This window comes from Dasypus novemcinctus, chromosome 5 (genome assembly GCF_030445035.2).
Source record: "Dasypus novemcinctus isolate mDasNov1 chromosome 5, mDasNov1.1.hap2, whole genome shotgun sequence".
In the NCBI taxonomy this organism is placed as follows: domain Eukaryota; kingdom Metazoa; phylum Chordata; class Mammalia; order Cingulata; family Dasypodidae; genus Dasypus; species Dasypus novemcinctus.
This window is the reverse complement of record NC_080677.1, coordinates 29,926,293-29,949,467: the sequence shown is the minus strand read 5'-3', so window position 1 is coordinate 29,949,467 and position 23,175 is coordinate 29,926,293. Positions and strand designations below refer to the sequence as shown.

Below are 23,175 nucleotides of genomic sequence, written 5' to 3'. Positions count from 1 at the left end.
CCTAAGAGGTTTCTTATCCTGAAATGGCACAGCCAGACCCCTTGCCCAGGCTCACATCTTTTGTGAGGATCCTTTGCAGTCAGAGAACCTCTCTTTGACACCCGGCTTTGTGTGGGCTGGAGGACACATTTGGAACGTCTCTCTTTCTTTGAGGACCAACCTCAAAAGCCCAGTGGACAGTTGGGCCCTGGGTATTTGAGTGCAGCAGGACTGGCTTCCTGGGGTTTTCAGTGTGGTTTTGGGAAAGATCTAGCAGGGCAGGGACCATCAGCTCTAGAGCAACAAAGGACAATTTGGTGGGGGCACTCCACAGCCGCTCTGGCACCCCAGGCCCCCTTCTACAAAGCACGTGTCCTCAGTGGTCTTGCCTTCCCCCTTTGGGTCCCCCACCCCGGGGCCTCGTTGCCCCCGGGCTGGGTCGGGAGCCCGGAGCCCCATCACTTTCCCCTCCCACTCCCCACTCCCCCGTCGCCTTCAAAACCTTGGAGCCGCGCTGCGCACCAAAGCGCGCTTGCCCCGCGCCCCCCAGCAACCTCCCCTACACCTCTGGGTCCCGCTTCCCGGTCCAGTCTCCCCCCGCCCTCCAGTCCCCAGCCTCCTCCAGCACCGGTCGCACGAGCTGTCAAGCCCCGCCGCTGCTGAACCAGTCCCCTAGATCCCGCGTCTCCTCTCCTTCCTTTGTGTGCGTGAGAGCGGAGTTAGGGCGGAGGGAGAAGGGGGAGGTCGCTCTGTCTGTCTGTCTCCCGCCGCCTTGGCCCGGGCAGCTCGAAGTGCTGCGAGGGAGGCGGAAGCCTAAGGGAGGGTGCGGGGAACTGGTGGGGCGGCTCGAGGCCGCCGGGGCACCCCGGTCCCAACCGCGCGCGAGGGAGCGCGGAAGGCAGCTGGGGCTCGGCTGCAGCCGCAACCAGCCCGTCCCGGGCGCACTCGGCCTCGCTCTGCTCCCACGTACCCCCCGACACCCGGAGAAAAGCTGCAAAGGCGCCGAGAGGGACGGAAACCACAAATAAATAGCGGCGGCGGCAGCGCGTCATCTGGTGGAGCAGGAAGTGCAGGCAGAGTCCGGAGGCTGGTGCTTTCTGCGCGTCCCCAGGACTTTGCCATGGGCTGGGGGCCGCGGAGGCTGCGAGCGGCCGGGCGAGGGCAGCGGCGGCGGCGCCCGCACCGGGGCTGAGCCAGCAGCCACGCTCTGGGCGCGCGGCGATGGCAGCGTCCAGCAACTCCAGCCTGTCCGGCTCCTCGGTCTCCTCCGGTGAGTTGCAGCCCGGCGGGCGCGGCTGCCCAGCTGGGGCTCTCGCTGGGCGCCCTCGCACCCCGGGATGGACAGAGCTACCTGTAGCGGCGCCGCCCGCGCCCTCGGAGTGAGGGGTGGGGGGCGTCCGCGGCGACACTTGTTTGGTTTGCCAGCACATCAGTGCCCACGGCACCTCGGCGCCTGACATCTGACAGCGCAGAGGTGGAGAGCGGTGGCGCCCTGAGATATCCCGGAGACTTGGGACGCAGCAGGCGAGAAGCGAGAGGAGCAGGGCAGGCGCGCACTTTCTGGCGCCGCTGAAACCGCGGCCGGTGCGGCCGGGAAGGTTGCGGGGGAAGCCGGACGCCGGGACCTGGCGGCCGCGCCGCGCCCACTCCCGCCACCCCCGAAGCCCAAGTCCCAAGGCAAGGGAAACAAACCCTTGCTTCTCGCCGACTTGATTTTCTTTGTTTGTTTCCGAAATTAGCTCCCTGAAGGCACAGACTTGGGACAGGGTTTTGAGCTAGGAGAAAAGGGATTGTGTCTTTCTGGTCCTGAATGGAGCGGGTTAGACAGGGGAAGGGAGATCGGACCCAGCCTCTGACTCTGCCTGTCCACAAATCTGCTTGTGTGTGTGTGTGTGCGCGCGTATGTGTGTGTTTCCTAAGTGGCTCCTGGGATATTTTTTTAAATAAATACTCTTTGCAATTTTGCTTTCCAGGCATACATTTTTTTTTTTTTTCTTTTTCCGCTTAAGTGTGGCTGAGCAAAGGGACGGCTTATTACAGCTTTTCTAGGGTTGATCAGTGTGCGGGTCTAATTGAAGAGAAAAAAATTGCTAATGAGTCTGAAGGAGTAGGAATCAATAGAAGCAGACCCACTGGTTTCTGAGTATGACAGGTTTCTAATCAGAATGATGCATTAGGTAGAAGAATTCCTCTACCTCTCTGGTCATTGAAAACTTTAATGACAACCCCTAACGGGATGGCTAATAACGCATTTAGTGTGGCATAGTAGTCAGGGGTCAAGGTGGACTTGAAGTCCTAATGGAAATGCTCAGTATATTTATAGTACTTATCACCAGTTTGTACTGTGTTTTTTAAATTGTCCAAAACTAAACTCAAGGAAGAAACACCGTGTTCGAGGCACTGGACAGCACACCAGGCATAAAGGGAAGCCTAACTCTAGATGTGTGACTGACTAAACCATAAATGCAAAAGTGAGTTTGACTGAGGTGCAATTGTCATGTGGCACAAGGGGGTCACCTGAAAGGCATTTATCTTTTTGGGGGGCAGGTTTGGTTCCAGGGAAGTGGCACTTCCTTTCTTGATTACTTTCAACTGGGTTGTTAGGCATATGCTGCAGTTCAAGTTTCTGGTAATAGCAGCCAATGGGGCAGAGCAGTCATATCTTATTAAGAGCAGCAACAAGTTGACCGCCTGTGGTTTTAATTCTGAGAACTCAGCAAATGCTACAGCTTATTTTTAGTACCCTCAAACCACTGATGCTGCTTTTCAATTCATTTTGGTTGACTAACATTGAATTTAAAATACAGTGATGTTGGCTTACTATTCACATATGATTATTCCCTTCAAAAAACTGCCTACCAGAAAATGATCTGGTGGGGAGGAGAGGTGATGAAGAGAAAGACAAATGGATGGAGAACAAGAGGCAGTAGTGTCACAAGATTTACCAATGACATAAATGACAGATGCTGTGGCATCTGAATTTTCAGATCTTGACTTAGCTTAGAAAACCTAGTGGAAAAGCCTAACTCAGCCGTAGGAGGACTGCATTGGTTTGAATCAGCATAGACTAAGCTTGATGGTAATTGCTGTGCAGATAGGCTAGAAATGTTTATGATGGTTCTCTTTCCTGCTGTATTTACCACTATTTCTAATCCTAATGGAAACTGGGAAATTACTTGAAAGCTGAAATTCAAAAAATGGGCATGGATATATTATTTGGTGTGAATCAGCTGCTCTATAAGCTTATATTGCCTAATTCACCAATTAACAAGGCCACTTTGTCTTGAAAAATGGAACTGTAGTTCTCTTTTTAAGCACACTTAGCATTGTATGTGGATCATGAATAATTCAGATGACACAAGCAATTCACACCTGTGAGAGGTGTTGGGCAGGAAAGAATAGAGTCTGTTTCTGGTGGCAGCTGGGTTCTCCCAGGCAAAGACCAGACTCTGAGAGATTATGGCTCTCCATCAATCTGCTAGTCATCATTTTTGAGGGCCTACTATGTGCCAGGCAGTAAGTTATGAAGCTCTACTTCAAGGAGATTAAATGAGAAAGAAATTCCGGAATTGTTTCTTTGAATTCTGAAACTCTGCCACTGGCCAGCCTTGGAGTGAGTTACTTCACCCCTCCAAACCTCAATTTCCTCACCTGGAAAATGGGGCTGATAGTACTCATAGGCCCTACTTCCTAAGACTGGTATGGGGGTTAAATGAGTTAGTGCGTGTGGAGCACTTAGCACAGGGCCTGGCACTTAGTATATGCTTGGTGTAATTTTTGTTCCTTTGAGGAATGAAAAAGAAGACACTCATTGGCTTAGAGTACTTTGGCTGTGGAAATAAGTACAGAACCTAATTCTGCCTCTTCCATCACGTGTTAAATTTGGTTTCTGTTAAGCTTTTTTTCCCCCCTAGGATGCAGGCCTTGTCCCAGGTGTTTGGAATAGAAAGTTGAAACCTGGTCCTTTCACTCACCATCCAGCAGCAGAGATAGACAAGCAAATACCAACCTGTAGTACAGTTTGATCAAATGAGTTATGTGAGGAGCATGCAGGGAAAAGAGTAATTCAGTTTAGGGTGCTTTGGAGGTGACATAGGAATTGGGTCGTTAACCGTGTGTAGGACTTTTCCAGAAAGTGGAGAGGGGGAAAGGCATTTCAGGAAATGGGAAGAACTTAGGTGAAGGCCTGGAAATGGGGAAGTTTATGCTCCAGTTTTCAGTTTTTGTTTCTTAGGGCCATGGATTCTTTTCCTCCGTGTTTACTCTCCCCTAGACAGTTCTGCTTATAGGCCCCTCGTGTCATCATGTCCAGAGCACCCAGATTACTTATTGCATCTGCTGACATGGGAGATTTTCTTCCTGTTCAGGGAGCAGTGGGCTTGCTAAAGCAGCTCTAGAAATCTTTAGGACATATTGGGGCAACTGAGCAGTAAAAAATGTACCTTCAATTCTGTAGTGTCCAGCTTTTGGAGAGGAGAACTTAAGTAACACGGGTTAAACCTCTCTGAGAGGAGTAGCTGTGGGAGTTTTAGGTTTGGTTGTATTTGCACAAAGATTAAAGATCTAATGATTTACTCAGTATTAAGTTCAAGGTTGTCTGATTTTCTTGAGACTGTGCTCTCCATTGCTACTGTTGAAACACATCTCCCTGATGTGTCATTCATTCTATGTTACCGACCGAGACATAACAAATGAAACAATCAGGTTAAAATGAATGTTTAAAGATGTTATTGAGAAAAATTCAGAAATTTTCTTTAGGAATATTCAATTATGTGTAGAAGAAATTGCTTTCGCTTTGTTTTAATGATATCTACAGGTAATTAAATTCACAATCACCTAGATTGGCAGGAAGGTTTGATTACCTTTATTATTTTAAATCACAAGACAAAAAAAATCCTTCTCTTTAAGCTTTTAATCCAGCCTGTGGTACTTGATTATATTCTGAAATAAACAATAGTTGATTTGCAAAACAGTTTCCCTAATAATCATGGGTTACATTTGCTTTTATAATTGAAATGAGAACTTTTTACATATTAATAATGTCATTGCCAAATGGATAATTTCGGAGTCAAGAAAAAAATAAACCTAAGTAAAGTAATAAATAAAGAAGCTATGAGGTGTTTTCTAGTAACTGAGCAAGGTAAAAATTAAATATTAAAGCAACCCCTGGGAAAAGTTGTTAAGATTTTGAAAATATCACTGTAATGTATTATAAAAATGAAATCAACATGGACTTATTTTAATTAAAATGCAAATGGAAAAAGGTAAAAGTCAGTATTGTACGCAGAGCCATCAAAACCTTAATTGAGAAAAGAACATTTCTGAATGGATTAAGGTGTTTATTTCTCTAGATCCATACAACAGTGATGCGGGCCAGGTAAATAATGCCATTTTCTGCTGTTATGCTGGTGTTGATTGTTGATCCTAGAAATGACAAATAGGATTTTCATTCATCATTACTGGGAGATCATAACTAGTGACATCTACCGGTCTTCCATATTCCTGGTTGCAAAAGGCAACACTGGACTATACTAATGCTGCCAAGACTTACATATAGAATTAGGAACTTCATGCATCTAATAGTACAAAATAGCACATCTTTATTGAAATAGAAATTCACACTGAGAAGTCTTTTTTTGGATCTTTCCCCCTCAAAGCTAAAATTAACCCTCTGCAGGAAACCATTCACTCAGAAGAGGGGCATTGCTCTTTGCTGCTTTCTGGTGACCTTTCTCTGCTTCATTTTAATTTATTAGATTTTCACTTTCCATTTGTAGTAAAACCCAGATGAACCTACTCCATAGCAAATGGGAAGGCTAAGAGACTTGGTAAGCCTGCCTTTATGTTTGCAATGTTCAACAAGGGGCCCACTGATTTGAGTACCAAGCCAGTTGCCCCCATTAAACCCACAAAGTGTGTTGAATGACTCTTGTATGTTTTAAAAAGTTGAACACAAACATCAGTTATTTTCCAAGGCCAGTCTGCGTGGGGTTGAACGGGACAGAGTGTTCTCTGAGCTGCCACCTGGGCCTGACTGGTGTGTCAGTCCTGCTGAGAGCCGTCTGTTGCTCTGCAGGGTCTCCTGGACCTGAATGAGGGTGAAAATAACCAGACAGTTGGTGTGGAAAACCTTTACATGAGCAGTGTCACAGTGGTATGCTTTGGAAAAGAGTTTGCTGCCAGAAGATCAAGATTCCCGCCAAGATAGATAAAGAGGAATAGGCCTAGTGATAGATGGATGTATGATTAATCACTTCCATCTATCACCCACCAGTCATTTATCCTTTATGAATATATTCACATTTCATGGCTCCTGAAAGATGTTACTTAATTTTCTTTTTTTAAATTTTCCTTTTTTGAGCTATCAGGGCTGGGAATTGAACCTGGGACCTTGTATGTGGGAAACCAATACTCAGTGGCTTGAGCCACATCCACTCCCCTGTAACTTAGTGGTCAAAATATGTGACTTGCTTTCTTCTTCCCACCTTCTGCTCCTTTTCTTCCTTCCTTATTTCTCTAGCTTTTTTTTTCTTTTTTTCACCTATTACTCTATTGGTCAGATTTCTGTTCAGTGCTGCTTTTCATACAAAACAGCATTTGGTTTACTGCTAATAGTTTCCAAATCCTGTAGGCACCTTCTCCTTCAATTTGGTCCACGGGAAAGGAAGCTGGTCTTTGTCTCTCATGTGGTTGCTGGAAGGAGGGTCAATCAGCATGGGCATCTTTATCTCTGGTGCAGGCTGGTTGGTGGACAGAACATACGGCTGTGTCCAGCGTTCACTAACAAGTGCAGAGGTTTGTTTAAGGTCAATATGCCTAGGGGAAAGCCCAATTAGGAGTGTGCTGGCCCCATAGGCAGGCTGCTCTGCCAAGGCAGGCAGGCTCCAGCGTGGCTGTCCACTGGATCTGAGGCTGAAGACCTGGGATCCGTGAGCAGCCAAGTTTTCAGCGGTGAGCCTAGGGAGAGTCTGAAACCAGCTGCTGGTGTAAATTATCTGCTTACCCCCTCATTATCATACACTTTTGAAGGGGCTAATCTTTGAATATACTCTTTTAGCTATAGCCTAGTTATAGGCTTTGCTTTAACAGTTTGACCTGTGTCATCTAACCTCAACCTGTTCACAATATGACATTGGCAATGTAAGTATTGTTTTATTTAATTTTATTTTTTCCTTTTTTCCCCTTTATTTTCTTTTAAATGTTACATTAAAAAATATGAGGTCCCCATATACTCCCACCCTACCCCTCCCACATCAACAACCTCTTCCATCATCACGGCAAATCCACTGCCCCTGGCAAATACATTCTGGGGCACCACTGTACCACATGGACAGTGGTCCACATTGAAGTCCCCACTCTCCCCCAGTCCACACAGTGGGCCATGGTAGGACACACAATGTCCAGCATCTGTCCCTACAGCGCCACCTAGGACAACTCCAAGTCCTGAAAATGCCCCCACATCATATCTCTTCTTCCCTCTCCCTACCCTTACCGTGGCCACTTTCTCCACATCAGTGCTACACTTTCTTCCATTGCTAATCACAATAGTTCTACAGCAGAACACCAGTAAGTCCGCTCTAATCCATACTCTATTCCTCCATCCTGTGGACCTTGGGATGGTTATGTCCAGTCCTCCTCCACCTCAAGAGGGGGCTTAGATTCCACATGGATGATGGATGCAATTCTACTGCTTGCAGCTGTAGGCACTCTTGGCTCCCTGGTGTGGTGGTTGACCCTCTTCACCTCCCTGTCAGCTGGCCTGGGTAAGTCCAACAAACCAGAGGGTAGGAGCTGCAAGTCTGCTGAGGCCCAGGGCCCGGCCATCACATGGATAGTCCAGAAATTCAGGTCTCCTGAGTATAAGTATTATTTTAAATCAATTGATGCAATAGTTCCCATACACATTCCCTAATAAATACATTTTATTAGTAACCTTATTTAAAATATCCTAATCACCTGGTCAGGGGTTCTACTGATTGGATTCCTGGAGCTGAGACATCACCTACTCAATGTGCGTGCAGGCTGTGTCCACCTCACACCTTGTGGGCCTGCTGAGAAGGGCACTTTTCCAAAGGGGCTGGATGCCAGAGTTCCCTGATAGGATCAACTAGACCTGGAGAAATAGTCTGCTTCCTCAAGGTTGTGAGATGTGCCTTTGCTAGAGGTGGTAGGAAGGGTCGGAGACTTTGAGCCAGAAGATCTGGCCACTTAAACCCTTAACCAGGGCCCTTAAACCCTCAGTGGGGCCCTTAAACCCTTAGCCAGTGTCCTGGAACCCTTAACATAGGCCCTTAAACCACTAGCTCTTCCACTAGCTCACCTGCCATGTGCCCTTAGGCAAAAGTAGCCTCTCTGAACCTGAAACACCTTAGCTCTACAATGGCCATATCACAACCAGTCTCATGGAGCTGATGTGGGCATTGAAAGTGGTGATCTAAGCGTCACCTCCCATAGAACTGTTCATCCCATCTGCTCAGGATGTGCTAATTTTCTGTCCCCCTCTCTTTCCCTTAATCCTCTGAGTCTCATTTCCTTGGCTCTACATCAGAATAGTGATATCTGACCAGTTTATCCCACAGGGTTGCTATTCCTGAAGTACTCTCTGGAAAAATGCTTTGTAAACTGTAAAAGCAATTAACAATATTGAATGGCTGCTACATGTCATTCTATTTACATTATCTCATGTAATTCTCAGTATGTCTGTGAGGCAGACTTATAATGTCCCTTTTTGAGAACAAAGAAATAGGTTCAGAGAGGGCACATGGCTTGAATTTGAGGTGTTGGGATTTGGACCAAAGTCTTCCTAATTTCAAAGATCATGCTTTTCCTTCTTGTAATGTAAGAGACCATTTTATTTCTGTCTCCATTAAAGAAGTTTCTGATATCAAAATACAAGTTTTTTTTTAAGGATTTATTTTATTTATTACTTTCCCCTCACCCCCATTGTCTGCTTTCTTGTGTCCATTCGCTGTGTGTTCTTTTGTATCCACTTGCATTCTGGGTGGCCCCGGAATCTATGTCTCTTTTTGTTGCATCATCTTGCTGTGTCAGCTCTCCATGTGTGTGCCCTCCTGGGCAGGCTGCACTTTTTTCATGCGGGGCACATGGGGCCCCCCTACGTGGGGGACACCCCTGCATGGCATGACACGCCTTGCGCATGGCAGCACTGCATGTGGGCCAGCTCACCACATGGGCCAGGAGGCCCTGGGTTTGAACGCTGGACCTCCTATATGGTAGGCAGATGCTCTATCAGTTGAGCCACATCCACTTCCCAAATTTCAAGGTTAAAACACATCCTGATTCTCAGTAGGAAAATACTGTAATGTGGTGTGCTTTACCTTGTAGCCCTAAGTAGGCATCTGGACTGGCCAAGGGATATGCCAACTGGAGTTATGACCTGGAGGTGGCACCAGGTCATTGGAGTACCCCAAGGAATTGGACTTGTGCTTGTCGATACTTAAGAACAGTACTGCAAGGAGGAGGGTATATAGGTGTTCACTGTGTTATTCTTGTAATTTTTCTGAAGGTTTAAAAAATTTCAGAATAAATGAAAAAAAATAGTACTACTTGACATTCAGTTGATTTTCTTCACTTGGAGTTCTAAAAGCGCCCCATTTTATGTGGTTGTATCAAGTCTTGTTACCACCTCATGTAGCCCCCAGATTCTGAATCCTCTGATGGCAGAATATATGTATTTATTAGCTTACTCCTAAGTGAAACTAAATTAAGTAAAGGAAATGAAATTATAGAAGGAGTTCGGATAAACAGCACATAATTCCTGTCTAGGATAAAAATTTTTATTTCTCTCCATACATTTATCGTGAGCTGGACTGACTTTCTGCTTCAGTTTAAGTTTAGAGTGAGGAGGGACTTTGGAGGTTGTTTAGCTGATTCTGACACTAAATAGGCAAGGAAGTCAGGGTCCACAGAGCTTCAGGAACTCCCCAGTGCCACTCAGCTAGTTGGCGGTGGAGCTGGAGCTGGAACCATAGTCTAGAATCTGATCGCCTACATGGTGTTAACTCTCCATCCCTGATCTTCATCATGATGAGTAGCCTCATCCTGAGAGAATTTCTTCCATACTTTTTTCCCATCTGGCTTCACAGAGGCTGATCTACTCAATTATTTAATACTCTTATAAAAGAAGTCCCAAAGTGCTTTGTATTTTAAAAGGGCATTATAAAGCAAGGCTCTTCTGCCTATGGAGACACACAGACTTGTGACCTAATGGTATACATAGCTGTACTATCCAATGTGGTAACCACTAGCCACAGGTGGCTCTCTAACTTTAAATAAAAATCTACACAGTTCTTCAGTCACACTGGCCGAATTTCAAGGATTCAATAGCACACTTGGCTGGTGGCTACTATACTGGGCAGGACAGATATAGAATATCTACATTGTCACAGGAAGTTTTATTGGCCAACACTGGTATAGAGGATGGGTATTTCCAATACAAGGAACTAACTAATATAAAATTAATAAGCTAAGGGTAGAAAATTTGGTAGAAGGTTCCCCATTTCTGTATTTGCTCCTTGGGCTGCTGGATTTCTATTTACATGTCCACATGTGTGTGGATGACATATTTCTGAATGTGTGTTTGTATATATATGTATGTATACACAGAAAGCGAAGTGGATTAGGTTTTCAAAGTTATTCCCAAACAAATTTATATAATATATAAGTTAATATCAAGGGAAGTGAAAAGTCAGGCCCTAGGCTTACTTCTCATAATGAAAGAATACACTTGGGATTATGCTAATGATGTGTAGATATTAATACACATAATTTGGCTGCCTAATATTGATTTAAGTTGCTCATTCAAATTCACTTTATTATAGAAAAATTAGCCATTTTGCTTTACAGCGTTTGCCCCTGTAGACAGTAAGACCATTAAACCATGTTTATTAGGTAAATAATACTGGTTTGCTGATGCTCAAAGAGAGCACCATTATGCATGGTGCTTGCAAAGAACTTGCCCTTTGAGTTGTTAGTCCCCAGTTTGGGGACCTGGTGAGTTCCAGGCAGGTGTCCCTTCTTTTATCTCCCTCATAATCAATGTCCAGGGTTGAAGTGTGACCAGGGCACACAGTCTTCCTTTTATGTGAAACTAATACTCCCTAGGATTGAACCTGGGTCATGAGTGAGCCCGCTCCTTGTTGTAAGCTGGTGAACTGACCCACACGCCCTTTTCCCTCAGAGGAAAGAGCGACTGACAGGTGCTTTGTCAACGCTCCTGAAATAATTAATGTCAGATTAAGGGTAGGAACATAACCACAGCAAATCCTAGACAATTACAAATGTAATGCATGATTTTGAATCAGGCAATGTAATTTGTTTTAAGGACCTAATAATTGCCACAGCAGCTTTCGGGTCTGTTTTCTGCCCCGGTAATAGCATGCAAGGGGTATGTTGAGAAAAGACACAGCAGTCTTTAAGGGCAGAGATGCCCTGCAGACATCTTCCTTTTCATAACTAGCAGAGTGTAAATTTGTCATTCAGAAATTCATGTAAACATGTTTCTGCATCCACGTTTAGTGTCAGCTTGTGCTCCTTCTTGCGGTAATGAATTCTGTCCATTTTCTACCCATAGGATGGATTGGTATTTCTTTTTTTTTTTTTTCTTTATATTTAATTCTCTGAAACCTATTTCTAGCTGACATTCTTAGGTTTTTAAATAAATATGAGTTCATTCAGACCACAGACCTCGAGGGTGGCCTTGTGTGACGAGCACTGGCCTGGGAGGTGGGAAGTCGGGGTGCTGGTCCAAATACCAGCACCGACAGCCTGTCTAACCTTGGGCCTTTCTGAGTTTCCATTTTCCCATCTGTAAAATGGGACTAAAAATACTTCATATGGACATAAAGTGAGATAATGTCTGTGCAGACAGCTTGAAAATCAAAAAGTTGAGAATAAAACATAAAAATCCCTGGTCTCAGGGGATTCACATTCCATTAAGATGCCCCCAAAGTTCCTTTCCTGGGTGATGACTGATCACTCAGAGCTCATGATCTCTAAGATAACTAGAAAAATTTCCCCTACATGTATTACCTTGCTTTTGTTCAAAAGCTTTTCACAGCTTTGAAGAGTAATCCCACCAGGAAGAGTCCACTGTGCATCCTACATTCGTGTCAACATTTTAAATCAGCCCAGACACCTCATCCTAAGGGACACCACTGTTTAGATTTTCCAATCCAGAGGATGGCTCTTTTTTAAAGTTACGGTTTATGAAATATTCAGTATATGCAAAAGAATATAGGTAAAAGACATGCAAATTCGGAAGCACAGTAACAAAATTTTCATGAAGAGAAGCTTCCACCCACGCTGGGAACCAGGACGCACCTATCGTTGCGTCTCTGTCTGTGCTCTCCTCCCTCCCTTCCCCCGCCTCTTTCATTCCCTCTCCCCGGAGGTAACCACTACCCTGAATTTTATGTTTATCATTCCCTTATTTTTCTTTCCTGCTCCCTCCTTCCTTCCCTCCCTCCCTCTTTCTTTCTCTATTTTCTTTTCTCCCTCTCTCTTTTCCTCCCTTACTCTCTCCCTCCCCGTTTTCTTTTCAAAAGTTTTGTGCACTACTAAATTCCCAGTGCCTAGAACAGCGTCTGGCAGGCAGTAGGCATGCAATAACTCACTGTATCCCAAGCAGTCTAGCGGAGAAGTACTGCTGTAGCTACTCCTTTATCTCTTGCATGTGATTCCGTTTTGTAAGGAAAAGCCACATGCTTTTAGAAAATCAGTTGTTGTTTTTTTTAAGTCATGGATTATATCTCTTTTTTCAGTAAGAGACTCCCAACAAAATCACTTGAACTTTTCTGGGTCAGGACTAAAACTTGATTTGCAGTTCACGAGCATTTTTCAGGAGCAGTAGCACTTAAGAAACACAAGTAGGAAAACTAGAATTAAACTTGGAAAGTACAGAGAAATTTTTAAAAATTGATATAGTATACATGGTGCATCAGGGATGAACCTTGAAAACATGCTAAGTGAAAGAAATCAGTTACAGAGGACCACATATGAGATGATATCATTTGTATGAATTTTCCTGAAAAGGCAAAGCATAGAGACAGAAAGTAGGTTAAAGATAGGACGCATATTACCTGGAGCTGGGAGAATTGGAGGGAAATGGGGAGTGACTGATAATGGGTACTGGATTTTTTTGGGGGGGTGGGGAGGGGTTGCTGATAAAAATGTTTAATAACGGGTTGCGGTGATGGTAGAAAAACTGTGAATATACCAAAACACATTGAATTGTATACTTAAATGCGTGAATGGTAGGTATATTATGTCTCAATAAAGCTGTTACTTTAAAAAAGGACAAAAAGTAATATAGTAAGAATGAGAAGGCTAAATGAAACATAAAGTGGGCAGACAGAAGAAAGCATAAACAGAAGCTCGAAATCAGACAGGAACATTTCTCCACATTCACAGATAGCTTGGTCAACACCCAGGGGTGTCCCTTCCCTTCTTATTTCTAAATTTATCTTTGTCTACTGCGAGCTCTCAACCTCCTCAGTTGGTTCTCGAGGGACATACTCTCCCGGCTAGTTCGCAGGGTTAGCACCATCTCCACTAGGTGGACGCTCCTTTCCCCAGTGGAAGGCCACAACAGCCGTCCCTTCTCTGGCTGAAGAATGATGGAGAGCAGCAGGTCTTCTCTACTGATGCTGGACCAAGCAACCAGTGCATTTCTCAGGACTGGCTAATTAGATTTTTATACAGCTTTTCAAGCCCTGGGCACAGCTCTTCTGCCCTCAAAGAGGAAAGTCAGGGGACCTCATTTCCCTTGTGTGCCTGGTGCTTCTGAGTATAAGCACAGCAGCTCGTCTGTTGCTGCCTCCACGAGCCTCCACTAGATGGATGCCTGTTCAGACACTTGCGAGGATATCCTCTGCTGCCTCTTTTGTTGTTTCTAATCAAAGGGCCAACACCCTTTGATCATGTCAGATCACAGTATAGTCCCGTACAGACTTCATTAGAAAGGTAAACACGACTCAAATGTGGCTGTTTCTGGTAGTGTTTACTTTTACCCTAAACGAGGAGAAAAATGCATTTGACTGGTTCACATCTAAAATATGAATATTACGAATATGAAATTTTCTAGGAACCACATATATTGTACCATAATGAACCCAACCAATAAGCATTTTAGAAGTCACTGGTGTGGATATCATGGTTTTGGGTGCCAGGTTGTTCCGAAAAGCCTCCTCTTCCCAGAATTAAATTTCTAAGACGATTAGGAGCTCCTCTAGCAAAATATACTTTCTGTTGGTGGGAAAAAGAGCTGGCTCTGGTGTGGGCTTGCGGGATGTAAAGTCTGGTGTCTTTGAGGAGCTAAGTTCCCGGGTGGCCACTTTCTTGGTCAGGCTTCAGCCTTCACTGGCCTGGATAGGTTTATAGTACAGCTTGCTCCCCTTCAAGTAGCTCGTGGCCTGTCCTCTTTTTCCCCCATAGGACAACTGAGATGGGCACCCACATGTAAGCACAAAGTACAAATAAATGCCCATTCATGGGTATGTGAAAACAAAGCAAGTAGGGAAACTTAGTTTCTCCCTAAGGTCTTCATTCTGAGTATATTCCTGGCATCCAGGGGAGGAAGAGCACATGGGCTCCAGGGGATTTGCTGTTTTGTGTCCTCCCTTGGACACTGCACCTTAAGAAAGATGTTGTGCCTTGTGCTGGCCTCTGAGCTGCCCTGATATGTCACTTGCAGTGTTGATTTTATACCTGGTCCTCTGACTTTCTAGTGTCGCAGGCCAAGCTTTGTCGAATAAAACACTCACTGACCTGGGACCTGCTGCTCACCCAGCCCTTTTTTCAAGCTAACACCAACATACGTACAACACATTCTCACCACCTCGCTTCCTGACCAGACCATTCGAGGCCCCCGTTATTGTTTTGGTTAGTATGCTTCCGCTGCAGATACAGAATGCCCTAACAAGAAGTGCCGAGGCAGGACGGTTCCAGGCACTGTGGTGCCAGGCTATGTCTCAGCCCTCCTTGGTGGGTGGATTTTGTCCATAACCACCTCCACTGTGGTGTCAAGGTGACAAGAGCAGGCCTTGGCGCCACCTCTAGAAATTGGACTACTCAGCTCTTTGGAAAGTGAGAAAACATTTGTCAGAAACGCCCTCCCCCCCAGCAGACGTCCCCTTGCCTCATTGGCCACATGCTCAAATGTGGGCCAATCACTGGCAAGGGGCTTAGGATTCCCATGATGCTCTTAGTCCAATCACGTGGCCGTTCCTGGGTCAGTGATGGAGTCAACTGCTTCTGAAGGGAAGGGCGGGGATGCTGCAGTGCATGAGCTTCCCTTAAGGAGGAGAGGGAGACCAAGAGTGGCTGCCACAGTTACGTCACAAAAGTCATCAGCCCCTTGGAACTCTTAGGCCACCATAGGAACCCTAAGAGTTCTAAGACAGATGGCTTCCCCTGGTGAAAGGGCTTTTTATAGTCTAGTTGAGAACCAATTAGTGCATCTATTCATTTTGTAGTAATACGCATCCCCTGACAAAAATGTGTCTGTTTCTCTACCAAATTAAGGTTAAGATGGACAGCTTTTACTTATGTGTTTTCATTTGCTAGTGCCTTATGATTTGAAGTATTTTCTTATGGTTACAGGAAAATATAGATCCAGTTGATGCAAAAAATGGATATTCTTTACCTCTAAAGAAAAATAAAACAGCATAGGTTGAGGGCAATTGTAGGTTTCCAGTCTTGACAGATTTTAACATCCCTGGGCCTGAAGTACATGAGAATTATGATTAGAAAGTCAGGGAATAATAGATGATTCCATCACTCCTTGTTGCTATGGTGAGGAATTTTTAAAGCTTTGATTTACGAAAAATAGTGATCATTAGCAGCTCTTTGTTTTTAAAACAGCCTACAAATTGTGAAGGCTCTAGTGGAATAGATGATTGGCACCTATTTGGAGAAGGAATGTCAGGTTATTTCCAGAGAAAAGAGAAACAGGCAGAAAGCTTTTGGAGAGTAGCTTTCCTGTCCTCATTTTTATGGCAGTCCAGGGTGTGTCAAGATCATTGGAGAAGGAATCCTGTGACCCATGGCTTTGCTAGCTCTGTCTCAGCATTTACTTGCCGTGTGGCCTTGGGCAAATTACATGATCATTTTGTAACTTTGATGCTCATCTGTAGAGTTATTAGGTCAGACCAGATCATCTCTGAAGATCTTGAAAATTTTCTGATTTTTCTGACCCTGCCTATTTCCTCTTGCCAATTAAATAGTGCCTTGCTGGTAGCCTCAGGGAAAAACCATTCCCCTGTCTCCACACACACACAAGTGCTTCACATGGCAATTACCACGGCACCCTTTGTTCCATGCACCCAGTCTGTAAGATGTGGAGAATTGTTCGGTGCCAGTGCTAAATTTTATTGAGATATACTCACATACCATACAGTCCATCCAAAGTGTATAATCAGTGACTTTTGGCGTAATCACAGAATTGATCAATATTAAGAGTATTTTCAATATTCCAAAAAGAAACCCCCACCCCCACCCCTTAGCAGTCACCTCTCAATTCCTCTCTTTCCATGGCCATATACATCTGCTAATCCAGTTCCATCTCTATAACTTTATTTATATTTACAATTCACAAATTCACATAAATGGAGTAAGGCATATGTTTACATTACAACCTGACTAATGCACACACTCACATGCCATGCATACACACATGATTTACTCCATGCATATTTATAAGAATGTTTGCCATGTTCTAGGTGTTAGAGATACTACTGCAGTGAACAAAGCAGACAAAAGTTCTAGACCTCAGGAAGTTTAATTTCTGAATAGAGAGCAATGGGAAACAAAATAAAGCAGTGATTTATATAGTATATCAGAAGGTGGTAAGTTCTATAGAGAAAAATAAAGCAGGAGGAGAGATGGGAAATGCTGGGTGTAGGAGGCTATGGATTTTAACTTGTGTAGTCAGGGGAGGCCTTACTGAGAAGGTGACATTTGATGAGAAGGAGGTGAGCCTTGCAAACATCTGGAGGAAGAGCATTCCCGGCAGAGGGAAGAGCAACTGTAGAAGTCCAGATGAGGGAGTCTGCCTATGTGTTCAGGGAATGGGATCATGGCTGGGGTGATAAGGGGTAGGAAGGGCTGAGCAGAAAGGGGGTGGGGCAGACTGTGATGGGCCTTGGAAGACTTGGGTTTTTATTCTGAGATGGGTTGTCCCTGGAGGGTTTTGAAAGGCGACTTAAATGATCTAATTAAGATAACAGAACCCCTCTGGCTGTTGTGAGTGGACTGAATTCCCACACTGTGAACACATAGGGGCACGCCCAGAAACACAAGTCCCACCTGACTATGTGTGAGGTACACTGCTTTCTCTTCCATTGTGTTCTCATTCATGCGTCTAAACACTGGTCTGAGCCCACACATTGATTTCAGGATCCACTCTAAGGTGGTAATTGACAGTTTTAAAAGCAGATTATAAATTAGCCTAAGATCTCCAAGATGTAGTAGATCCAGTTTCCTTGCTCAAAGTATGGTTGTCCTTTGACCATCAACCTATGGAGGCCTCATATTTATTTATTTTTAAGATTTATTTTTTGTTTATTCCCCCCTCCCCCCATTGTCTGCTCTCTGTGTCCATTCGCTGTGTGTTCCTCTGTATCCACTTCTATCCTTATCAGCAGCACGGGGAATCTGTGTTTCTTTTTGTTGCCTCACCTTATTGTGTCAGTTGTCCACGTGTGCAGTGCCATTCCTGGGCAGGCTGCACTTTCTTTCGTGCTGGGTGGCTCTCCTTACGGGGCGCACTCCTTGCACATGGGGCTCCTCTATGCAGGGGACACCCCTGCGTGGCACGGCACTCCTTGCGCGCATCAGCACTGCGCATGGGCCAGCTGCACACGGGTCAAGGAGGCCCGGGGTTTGAACCGCGGACCTCCCATGTGGTAGGCGGACGCCCTATCCATTGGGCCAAGTCCGCTTCCCTCATACTTATATTTAATAATGGTTTTCACAGAGCTTTTGTCACTTGGAATTTACTGTGCTGAGTAGCACTCTTTTATTGAATGATCATCAGGCTTTTATAATTCCCAATTTAAGTGACTTTTTATATAGAACGTTTCAAATATATTTAAAGAAAATAGAATAATAACCCCCATCACCCAACTTCAATTAGCAATTCATGGCAGGGTTTCATCTACACTTCATCCCATTCTTTGGATTATTTTGAAGCAATTTCCTGGCCTAATATAATTTCCTCTGTAAATATTTTATTTGGTATCTCTAAAAGATAGGGACTCTCTGCTTTTTAAAAATATACCACATAACCATTATCGTGTATGTGTGCACACACACACACACACACAATAAATCCCCCTTTTTAGTCTGAACAGCATTGTCTTTGTTTCATAGTCTGAGGAGGGAAACACAGTGACCTTCTTGAAAGGAAGCTGTGGCCAAGGTTTCTGCTCCCAGGTCTGAAGATGGTATTTCTGGAAACTGCCAAAGCCCCCTATAGCAGTTTGATATGGTTTATGAATTCCAAAAATAGATATTGGATTATGTTTGTAAACTGGTCTGTACCTGGAAGTGATGAAATTACGATTAGGGCTTTAATTGGGCCATATCAGTAGGACATTGAGTCCCTCCAAGGGGGTGGGAACTCACAGATAAAACTACACAGCAGAGCAGAGGAGTTAGTTGGAGTTTTGATGCTGGCGTTTTGAGCTGGAGTCCGGGAAGTAAGCACACAGAGAAGCAGAGCAGCTGAGTGTGGAGAGAATCCATCCCTGGGGAGAGAGACAAAGCCTAGAGAGCCTGATGGCCTACAGCTAATATTGGAAGAAGCTGGGACCATGGAGCCTTAAGAGGAAGAGGAAGGCTGAATGTTGGTAGCCACCTTGCTCCAACATGGGGCAACAGACTTTGGTGAGGGTGTGGTAACTGTAAGCTTCTACCCCAAATAAATGCCCTTTATAGAAGCCAACAGATTGCTGGTATTTTGCACCAGCACCCCTTTCTCTAACTAATACACCCCGTTAAAGAAATACTTTCTCATCTCCAAATATGAGCTAATTCAATCCTGTTCCCCTTTTGTACTTTCTTTTATACTGAAAATCGGCCACCTCTTCTGTGGCTTTTGTCTAATTAATTATAAGTGCCTTGAGAGGGATACTGGGCCTTATTCATCTTTGTGTCACTCTGGTGACTTAGTATGGGTCTTTTGCACACAGTAGCCATCACATTTTTGCTGATGTTTTTCTTCCGTTCCTACCTGTGGAGTTGAAGTAGCCTCTCCCTGTCCCTCTGGCCCTTCACTCTTTCTTGGCCATATGTTGCATCCTCATTAAACCCTGATTTTTCTAGGAAGCCTCATCTGTACCAGGAGGGAAAGCCACTGTGGATCAGTACTGACTCTGACAAGAGTCTTCATGAGAATCTCATTTTGTACAGAGCAGATTTTGTTCCTTCTGCTTCATAAGATTTTGATCCCGGCTCAGCATGGCGTGGGGCTTGTCTTCCTGTGATATCTGCTCTAATCTCCACCAAAAGCTTATTGGCCAGAGACTAATTTGATATGGGGCAACGTCACTGAAAACATGATCATTTCTGAGTATGGTCAATAATCATAATTTCAGCCATTTCTAGAGATGGGAGTAATTTTTTTAATCTTTGAAAATATGGTATTAATCCATTGTTGAGTATCTATTATTCACTTATTAAGTAAATATGAAAATTGGGAGGTAGGTATTAATAACAATACCCTGAGCCTCGTTCTTCTTGCCCTTTCTTTGTCCATTTTCCCCTTTCTTGCTTCCACCAATTGTGTGCCCACGGGTGCCAGCCACCATGCTGGGCCCTGGGGACATAAAGAGGCTTACAGCAGCGTACTTAACATGTTTGGTGGACTGGTCACTCCATGAAGGCGCTCCCAGAGGGCCTACCATATCATAATTTCTTAAAAATGTATTTTGGATAAATGAAAGAATGAATAGAGGCCTGATCTCACCATAAAGGAGTTCACAGTCCAATGTTTGGGAGTGAGTGTGGACTTTGTGGAACTTGTGGAGCTTATAAAGTCATTGGCCATCATAAATATATGTAGCTCAAAACTCTTCTGCTAAATTTTAACCCTCCTGGCCACTGCCCGCAGAGCCTCTTTACCCCCTCAAAGATGCCAGCAGAAGTTCTACAGGGAATCCTTGGCCCTAGACTGAAAACAAGAAGGCTGAAAGTGTCAGCTGCTCACTTTCTTTACTACCCACAGTTTCTGGCGTATATAATTCTAGCTGTATGAGCCACTCCCAGTTTCTTTTTCTTTCTGGCTTTATAAACGTCATAGTCTTGAGAGGCCCCTTGGATTTCGCGTTGAAGGGTATTGTTTAGCCCAGGGCCAGGCCTGTAGATTGCAACTCCTAACCATGAGGAAAGCATTATAAAACCAACACACGAGTAACCAGCATGAGTTACCCAAGATTTTTTTCTTCTATTCGAGTTACAATTTTATGTTTATTCCATGCCAGGAGACATTTATGACTGGTTAAGCATTAAAAATTCTTGATGCTATGTCATTCCAGGGCAAGGATTTACTCTGGTAGAAAGTTGTCTTCAGTTCGTGTGTGTGTATGTGTGTTTCTGAATGTATGTGTGCTTGTGTGTGTGTTTGTGTGTCTGTGTGTGAATGTCTGGGTTTATGCATGTGCCAGGGTGTGGCTGTGTATTGGTGAATGTGTGTCCATATTTGTGTGTTAGAGTATGTGTGTGTCTTTCTGTGGGATGTGGATGTGTATCTCTGTAAAAAGGGGAAAGAAAACTTGCAGAAGACCACAATCCATGGGACGAATTTATAGCTACTATTTTTTCTTTTGGTATTAAATTATTTACTCCTTTTGCCTAAGTGCCTGATTCTGAATATGAAAGAATTCTTTTAGTGAGTGAAAACTATATATTGGATATTCTAATGATTATATATAATTAATCTTATTATGTAAACCAATTCTTTTAAATCCCTAGGTGGAGTTTGTAACTAAGCTCTAGTAATTCTCTAGGTAAATGACTGCCAAGCCGTAGAGTCAAATGTCAGAAAAGCAGCTGGTTTTGGGGGCTGGAATTTCTTTTTTTCTTTAAATAGAGATTTTTCATTGCTGAAAAGTCCTTGTGGCTTTCCCTCAAAATTAAAAAAGCAAGGGGAAGAGAAAATTACAATTAATAGTCTTAAAATTCCAATTAATCTCTCAAATAGTGATTAATTTCCAGAGACACAGAGACTCTGCAGTATATCTGAAGGAAAGAAAAAGACAATTAGGATTGGGGAAATTGGTAGAGGACACTGGGGTAGGTGGAAATCCCATTAGGATTGAAGACCTGCTCTAGGATTGAGATAATTGACAGGCCTGGAAGCCAGCCAAAAATTGCATCTAGCTCTGTCTCCTCTTAATGGGGCGAATGTGCCCATTTCGAAACTGAGTGACTGTGTTTCCTAAAACTATTGTCTCTTTATGGAAATCTTCAAATAAGATCTGTTATCACATTATATTTTTCTTTATAGCCTTTTAGCTTATCATTTGCCTGTTTTGATCCCTGCACTTCTTTGTACTCACATCATATATCACCTCTCCTCTCCCTCCTCTAACAATCAGCATCTCAGCATGCCGGTTCAAGTCTGTGTTGGTTTTAGATAGTGGATATTTGAAATTTCTGAGACCACTGAAGGAGCCTTGGAATCATAAGGACTGACTGATGTAGCAACTTTTTCCTCTATAAAAGGCAAAATAATAGCCATGCAATTTTTTTTGGTGTTAATTATTGAGAATATGATAAATTGGAACAGAGGGAAAATTACCATGCTCTTATAAAGCTGGCTGTACTCATGAAAATAATACTTATTTTAACATGCAAAGGCTAAGTTTACTTGATTCAGTTTTAAGCAGTTTGGACTTTGTTTGCATGTATGCACCTCATGTTTTAATTACTTCGTGATAAAGACTGTGTTTAACTTTTACAGTAGCATGGCTTTGGATCTACTCTTTCTCCCCAACCTAGAAGCACTTATTAAGGGGGAAAACTCTCCCGAGAATGAAGACTAAACATCACAGTCTTTCGAACCACTTCTAAATATATGCAGTACTTTACAGAAATAATGTAAGTGAAATAACCATTCGTGGCCAGCTGGAAAACTTACTTTCAGAGTGATTTGACCAGCTTTATTGACCTAGAAAACGAAATTGGCAGTTTGGAAAATCTGGTTTGTGCATATAATTATTTTTATATTATCTCAGGCTGTGCCTTGCAAAGAGCAAACCACGATAGTTATCTGACCTATTGCTCTACCACTGTCTTTTCTTTAACACAGTGATTATATAAGACTCAGCATGTTTTAAACTAACTACGGACACATGAGCATCCCATAAGTTCAGTAGCAGTCTATCTGGAGGCTACTCAAATGCTCTCTGACAGTCTTTAGATATGAGTGGAAAAGAATCCTTAAATTGTGACCAGTGGTAACATTTAAAGGCTGGGAGGCCATTGCAGAAATAAAAGCCTTTGGCACATTTGTTAACCTAAAATGTCTTCAAAGCTGAGGCGTATCAGTTATTTCTAATTAAAATAGAAAATTAATACTCAAATTGGAAGAATCCTGACAATGCTTTTTATTTGAAAATAAATATTTAGTTGGAGTATGGGTTACAGGATGTAAGACCCTAAGTTCCTTTGGGTTTGTTTTAATTCTGGTTCTTCCTTTGATGGTTTGGAGCAAATAATAGTCATTTCCTTTAGAATACGTACTTCCTTCTAAGGGTGTCTGAATGACAGATACTTTCTCCTGATGATTTGCCATCTTAGCATTATCCCATGGGCAGCAGGCTGGAATGCAGTAAGCTTAACCTGAATGTGAAATAATGTACATGTGCATGAAGGTGTCCCCTTCCTGGATTTGAGGGAACTGACAGTAAAGCAGTTTAATCAGGATACCCTGATGGTTTATCATCCTGATTAACTAACATGCAATTAGAAGACATTGAACTTTTGTTTAAAACATGAAATTGACTGGTAGAGTGCAGCTATTAATAAAACTAGACTTAGCCTATAGTTTTAATCCTCTTACTCTTACATTTGAAAAAAAAAAAGTACAAAGGAAACAATGAATTAATTATGACGCTGCAAGGGCCCTGAGTAATTTCAGTCTTTTTTGGGACTGTGTCACCCCCCTGCCCCCAA

At 43.6% G+C, this 23,175-nt stretch overlaps 1 protein-coding gene across 1 annotated transcript in view; it reads left to right on the top strand.

The window, feature by feature from the left end:
• Positions 1-237: 237 nt before the first annotated feature.
• Positions 238-23,175, top strand: part of CHN2 (chimerin 2) — a 290,985-nt gene continuing 268,047 nt past the window's right edge. The window contains exon 1 of the mRNA XM_004456592.4: positions 238-1,249. Coding sequence (XP_004456649.1) covers positions 1,201-1,249 — 49 coding nt within the window. The 5' untranslated portion in view covers positions 238-1,200. The remainder of the gene's footprint in view (positions 1,250-23,175) is intronic.